This window comes from Schistocerca piceifrons, chromosome 4 (genome assembly GCF_021461385.2).
Source record: "Schistocerca piceifrons isolate TAMUIC-IGC-003096 chromosome 4, iqSchPice1.1, whole genome shotgun sequence".
In the NCBI taxonomy this organism is placed as follows: Eukaryota; Metazoa; Arthropoda; class Insecta; order Orthoptera; family Acrididae; genus Schistocerca; species Schistocerca piceifrons.
In genome coordinates, this window is record NC_060141.1 from 721941529 (window position 1) to 721947528 (window position 6000).

Consider the following 6000-nt stretch of genomic DNA (forward strand, 5'->3'; position numbering starts at 1 on the left):
TTGTTTACTCTTTATCTCCTCTTCTTCTAAATAGAAATATTTTTCAACTGGTTCTATACCTTCATTGTTAATTTTTAGATTTGACATGGAAATCAACCTCACAACCACAGAAAGAGCAGCAATCCCCCACTTGGAAACTGATCCAGACCTTATTATAACCCTATCTGCTGATAAACACTCCACCACTGTGTTTATGAACTATGGAGATTATCTGGCAGAGAATCTCTGCCAACTGTCAAATACATCTACATACAAGTCCTGCCACAGTGACACCATTCCAGAAATCCAGCAGAATTTTCAGACTTTCCTCAGATCTTTAGGTACATCCCAGAGATTTTCCACCGAGTCTCTCTCTCTCTCTCTCTCTCTCTCTCTCTCTCTCTCTCTCTCTCTCTCTCTCTGGGACATCTTGTTGTGGTTACTGTGCCCCCACAAAGAGACACTCTGATCTTGTGTACCTGTAACCTACACTCCTGTATAAAATACACCAACCATTTTCTTCTATGACTCTCCGCAGTTCATGTTCCTTTACCACCCAGTACCCTGATAATCGCTGTTAATATCACATCCTTGTACACTAGCATCCCCAAGGTCTGTGGCCAAACACTATCTTTCCGACTGACTTTATACCTACAAACTCCTTCCTGGTCACCATGATTGACTGAATCCTCACCCACAATTACTTCTCCTTTTACAATACTGCTTAAATCAAATCTGTGGTACAGCAAAAGACACCTGCATGGTATCAGCTTATGCTGAGATATTCATGGGCTACCAAGAGGAATACTTCATAATCTTCATGATCTGGTCTTTCCACATTCCTCTGGAACCTCAGCACCTCCCACACTCATTACACATTGTCCTCCTCATTTCAACAAGCCACCTTCCTCAATGTTGATTTGATTTCCACATCAAGGATGGCTGCATTGGTACCTCCATTCAAATCAAACATACCAACGACCATCAATACTTCCACTTTGACAGCTGCCACCCATGTCACCCCAAGAAGTCCCTTCCATACAGCCTAGCCACCTGTGGCTGTCACATCTGTTGTGATGAGCAGTTCTTCTACAAATATGCCAGTGGCCTCGCTGAGGCATTCACAGACTAAAATTGCCCTCACAATCTTGTCCAGAAATTGATCTCCCAGGCCTTGTCTATCCAGTTACCTTCCCTCCCCAACATAGCCACTGTTGCACAAAGGAGCACTTCTCTTGTGATTCAGTAACGCCCAGGACTGAAGCAAATAAATCACAAACTTTTGATGCTGCATCTAGCAGCCCTATCCTGTCCCCAACATGTCCCTGCTCACTTACACAGGCAGCACTAGCTTTGCTAACAAAAACGGCGAGACCGAAACAGTACCCAAGGAAGAGTAGGCTTATGCATGAACCCATAAAAAACCGTGTCCATGTATAATGCACTTGAATATAAACGGTCTCAGTGCCGACTTTTCAAACAAAAATCATAAACATGACGATTTGCAAATTATTCTTTCAGAATTTAAAATATTGAAGTTATCTGCCTCAATGAACATTGGCTTACATGTGGTAATATTAAAATTCTTAATAAAATCGAAAATTTTGAATTAGCTAACAGTTTTTGTAGACGAGAGAAATCACGTGGAGGTTCTTGCATACTTACTCATTCTGACATGGAATATGAAGTAAGGAATGATTTTAATCATTTGAATAAAGAATGTATATTTGAAAGCTTTTGCATTGAGTTAAGGGACCTAAATGTCTTAGTAGTTTCTATTTACAGAGTACCAGACAAAACTACAATTGAAGCTTTCCTGCTCAAATTTAAGTGCCTTCTTGAAAATCTTAATAAAGAAAAAAGGAAAAATATTATAATAGCTGCTGATTTCAATATTAATATCATAGCTGACAGCAATGATGTGTCCAATTTCAATGACTTAATAAGAAACTTTGCTTTGAAGCCAAACTTCATGCAACCCACTAGAATAAATGCACAGTCAGCGACCTGTATTGATAACATTTTAACAAATTGTGTGTTTGAAGATGTTAATAAATTTTGCTTAGATTTAGGAATCTCTGACCACTCCACATTATTCATTGAACAACCAAAACTCTATAAAGAAATTTCATGTAACAAAAGCTACATGAAAAGGAACTTCAATGAAAAAACCTAACTATATTTAGCAATAAGTTAAGAGAGGTTGAATGGTATTATGACAGCTGTATCTCAAGTAGTACTAACTTTAACCAATTTCTTGGTAGCTTTCTTGAAATATTTAATGAAACTTTTCCACTTAAAGCCAAATGTAACAAAATGACTAGGAAGATGAAATGGATAACTCGGGGTATAAAAATTTATAGTGCCAGAAAGAGGCAACTACATAATGAACTGAAACATAACAAAAACAGACATTTTGCTGTGTATGTGAAACATTATAAAGCAATATTCAAAAAAGTTGTAAAGGCAGCAAAACAAATGGCAAACAATAAGTTTATTTTACAACATAATAGTGAGACAAAGGCAGTGTGGTCTGTTGTCAAGTCAGAGTTAGGTGTAAAAGTCAGTAGTAATGAAATAACTAAGATTAAAGTAGATTATAATGTTGTTATAAACCCAGCTCAAATATCAGAGTGTTTAAATGAATTCTTCATAAATGTAGCAAAGTCAGAAGTTGATGTAGCAGGATATCAGAGTAAAGTAAATCTCTTTGGACTCGACCAACAAGCTGAGTATCTCACAGATTTAAAAAAAGTCACAATAAAGGATGTGAAAAATGTTATATTGTCATTAAAAAATAAAAATTCTACTGGGTGGGATGGGGCACCAAGTAAAGTGATTAAAGCAGTATCTGACATAATAGCACCCCCGCTAGCTAAAATAATCAACCAATATTTTGAACAGATGTGCTTTCCTGATGTGTTAAAATATGCCGAAGTGAGACCTCTGTTCAAGAAAGGGCCGAGGGAAGATATGGGAAACTATCGCCCTATTTCTATTCTCCCAATCCTGTCAAAAGTGTTAGAGAAAGTAACTGCAAATCAGATCAAAAATTTTATCGTAAAAAATGATATTACTGTAAGTAACTAATTTGGATTCCACCAAGGAAAAAACACACTGGATGCAGTAAATAACTTTATTGAGAAGGTATGCAAATCATTGGATCAGAGGAGTAAAGTCGCAGGTATCTTCTGCGATCTTTCAAAAGCATTTGACTCGGTGAACCATGACTTGCTTATCTACAAATTAAACAAATATGGGATTAAGGACAAAGCTCTGAAATGGCTCACATCATACTTGCACAACAGAAAGCAAAGGGTAGGTGTCACATCAAATGCAGTGAATTATTATTCTAAATGGAGTACAGTATCACACGGTGTGCCTCAAGGCTCCATTTTGGGGCCAATCCTGTTCCAATTCTATGTAAATGACTTGCCCATAAATATAAATTCCCCGTCACTTCTGTTTACGGATGACACTTCTGTTTTAATTGAAGATGATGCAGAAAAAATTCAGAGCTCCATTGTGAGCACAATGGGTACTCTAGAAAACTGTTTCCAGTTAAATGGCTTGAAACTGAACATTGCAAAAACCAATATGGTACATTTCAAAACCAAACATTTGAAATGTGTGGATCTTAAAATAAATCATCACAATCATCCCATGGAAGAAGTTAACACAGTCAAATTCCTAGGACTAAATGTGGACAATGACTTAAACTGGAGTACACATATTGAGTTCTTATCAAATAAACTAAGCAGCTTTGCATTTGTAATGCAAATACTAGCAAACTCTACTGACATGAGTACACGAAAAATAGCATATCATAGTTATTTTGAATCTCTCGTAAGGTATGGTATCATTTTTTTGGGGAAATTCAAGTAGTGTATCTCGAATACTGAAATTGCAAAAGAAAATTATAAGATACATGTGTAGTGCACAACAAAAAGAATCTTGTCGCCCATTATTTCGGAACCTGCAAATCCTAACAGTTCCCTCCATATACCTGTATGAAATTATAATCTTTGTACACAGCAGACAAAAATTGTTTGAGGAGAATCATTTTAACCACACGTACAACACAAGAAATAAAAATAATTTTATGTTACCCACACACCATTGGAAATTATATGCACAAACTCCACAGTATATGGGGATGACAATATATAACAAGCTAATGGGCAAAAATATATTTAATATGAAGCCAGAGAGTCTAAAAATAAGGCTACAGCATATTCTGTGGGATAAATGCTACTATTTAGTATAAGAATTCATAAAGGATGACATGATAATTTGAGCAAGGGGTAATTGATTGTTGGTCTTTTATCGTATGTGTAACAAAATTGTATTATTATTATGATACCATTTGTTAAAATCAGTTGTTCTAATTAATTGTTAGTTTTTTATTGTATGTGTATTTTTATATTGTGTTATTGTTATGGTACCATTTGTTAAAATCAGGTGTTGTATGTATATGGTAAAACTTTACCAAAATTTTGACGTGTCTCCTGTACCTAACTCAAATGATTTAGATTATGTACGTTATGAGACTAATAAACCGCAATTCACAATTCTCCTCACCCTATCTTCCTATCCCTCCCCATCCCTCTCCCTACCCCAAACCTCTTCCATATCCCCACTATCTATCCCAGTTAGACTGCTGCTCACCTCATGTGCAATTACAGTTAGGCTTTAGAGTGCAGGCAGGACAGTGTTTGTGTTCATTCTAGTTCTGATGTGATGGAGGAGGTAGTTGGAAAGCTGAACATTTCTAGCATTCTTTTCCTTTTTCTTCATTGTGTCTGTGTGCATCTCAATGTTTCATCTGTGTAGTGAGCAGCAATCTGTCCTTTCCATAAAGAAAGAATTGATTTGCCTAAGCAGGTGTGTGTGTGTGTGTGTGTGTGTGTGTGTGTGTGTGTGTGTGTTTGTTTTCAGAATGGGTGCTGAACTTCATGCTACACCTATTACAGTGAAGAGAGAAACATTTTTTTGTTGTTCACAGGAGGCAATGTTACAGCGGCACCGAATTGAGGCAGGAGCACTACATGCAGTTCAGTGTATGGACTGGGAATGGAAAATGAAAGAGCTGAGTTTGTGTGAATATAAGGCCCGGCCCAGTATTGATGAAAGCCATGTGCCAATGGTGTTGGTTAATGATGATTTTGACCTCTTGCCAGCCTGAGTACGTATTCCATTTAAGTTGCAAGCTTGCATCTCAAATAGGCTATATTACAGAAATGTAAAAAGGAAGATGTGACAACAAAACTGTGAAAGATCTCCCAGCATCACATGTAAGCTACATACTATCAGTGTGACACTTCATTACTTCTTTTCATTGGTGGTTGCTGTTCTCCTAGCGAGTGTACTTAGGAATGCTGTTTGTTGGTGCAAAATTAATTTTTCTGTGCATCTTTGTATTTGTACATATGAGAAATGTAAAATAAAGATACTATTTTTAAAATGCCTGTTAATAAATAGCATTCTAATGAAACACTCCAATTTTGTAAATTATTTTGTTAGACATGTACATTTTATGTAAAAATTTATAAGTAACTTTCCCAGTAATTGGTTTGGGGAAAAAAATAAACATTAAAATCTACAGTAAAAGTATTAAAATATTTATCAGACCATAACTCCCACTATGACAGTACACTAAAGTAACAAAAGTCATGGGATACCTCCTAATATTGTCAGACCTCCTTTCGCCTGGCTTCTGATGTGTCTAGCTCCAACTACCATTCCGCATTCAAAGTCTCTAAAATAACCGTTGAGCGGTTAGTTACTGTTGTGTGGCCAAATCACACCAGAAATCTTTTCACAACTGGCTGGGTACAAATAACAGCTCCGCCAATGCACTGCCCTTTTATATCTTGTGTACGCGACACTACCGCCATATGTAAATGGGCATATTGCTACCCCATATCTTTTGTCGTCTCACTATATTAGGTCAATCAGTAAGCCTACCACAAGGTTTGATATGTCAAACTATTGTGGTGGTGTCAGTGTAACCTATTAAGG

General features: G+C 36.7%; 1 protein-coding gene across 1 annotated transcript in view; it reads left to right on the forward strand.

Moving 5' to 3' along the window:
- LOC124794731 (ankyrin repeat domain-containing protein 12-like) overlaps positions 1–5589 on the forward strand; it is a 59453-nt gene extending 53864 nt beyond the window's left edge. The window contains exon 6 of the mRNA XM_047258326.1: positions 4985–5589. Within this exon, the coding sequence (XP_047114282.1) occupies positions 4985–5164 (180 nt within the window). The 3' untranslated portion in view covers positions 5165–5589. The remainder of the gene's footprint in view (positions 1–4984) is intronic.
- The last annotated feature ends 411 nt before the right edge of the window (positions 5590–6000 follow it).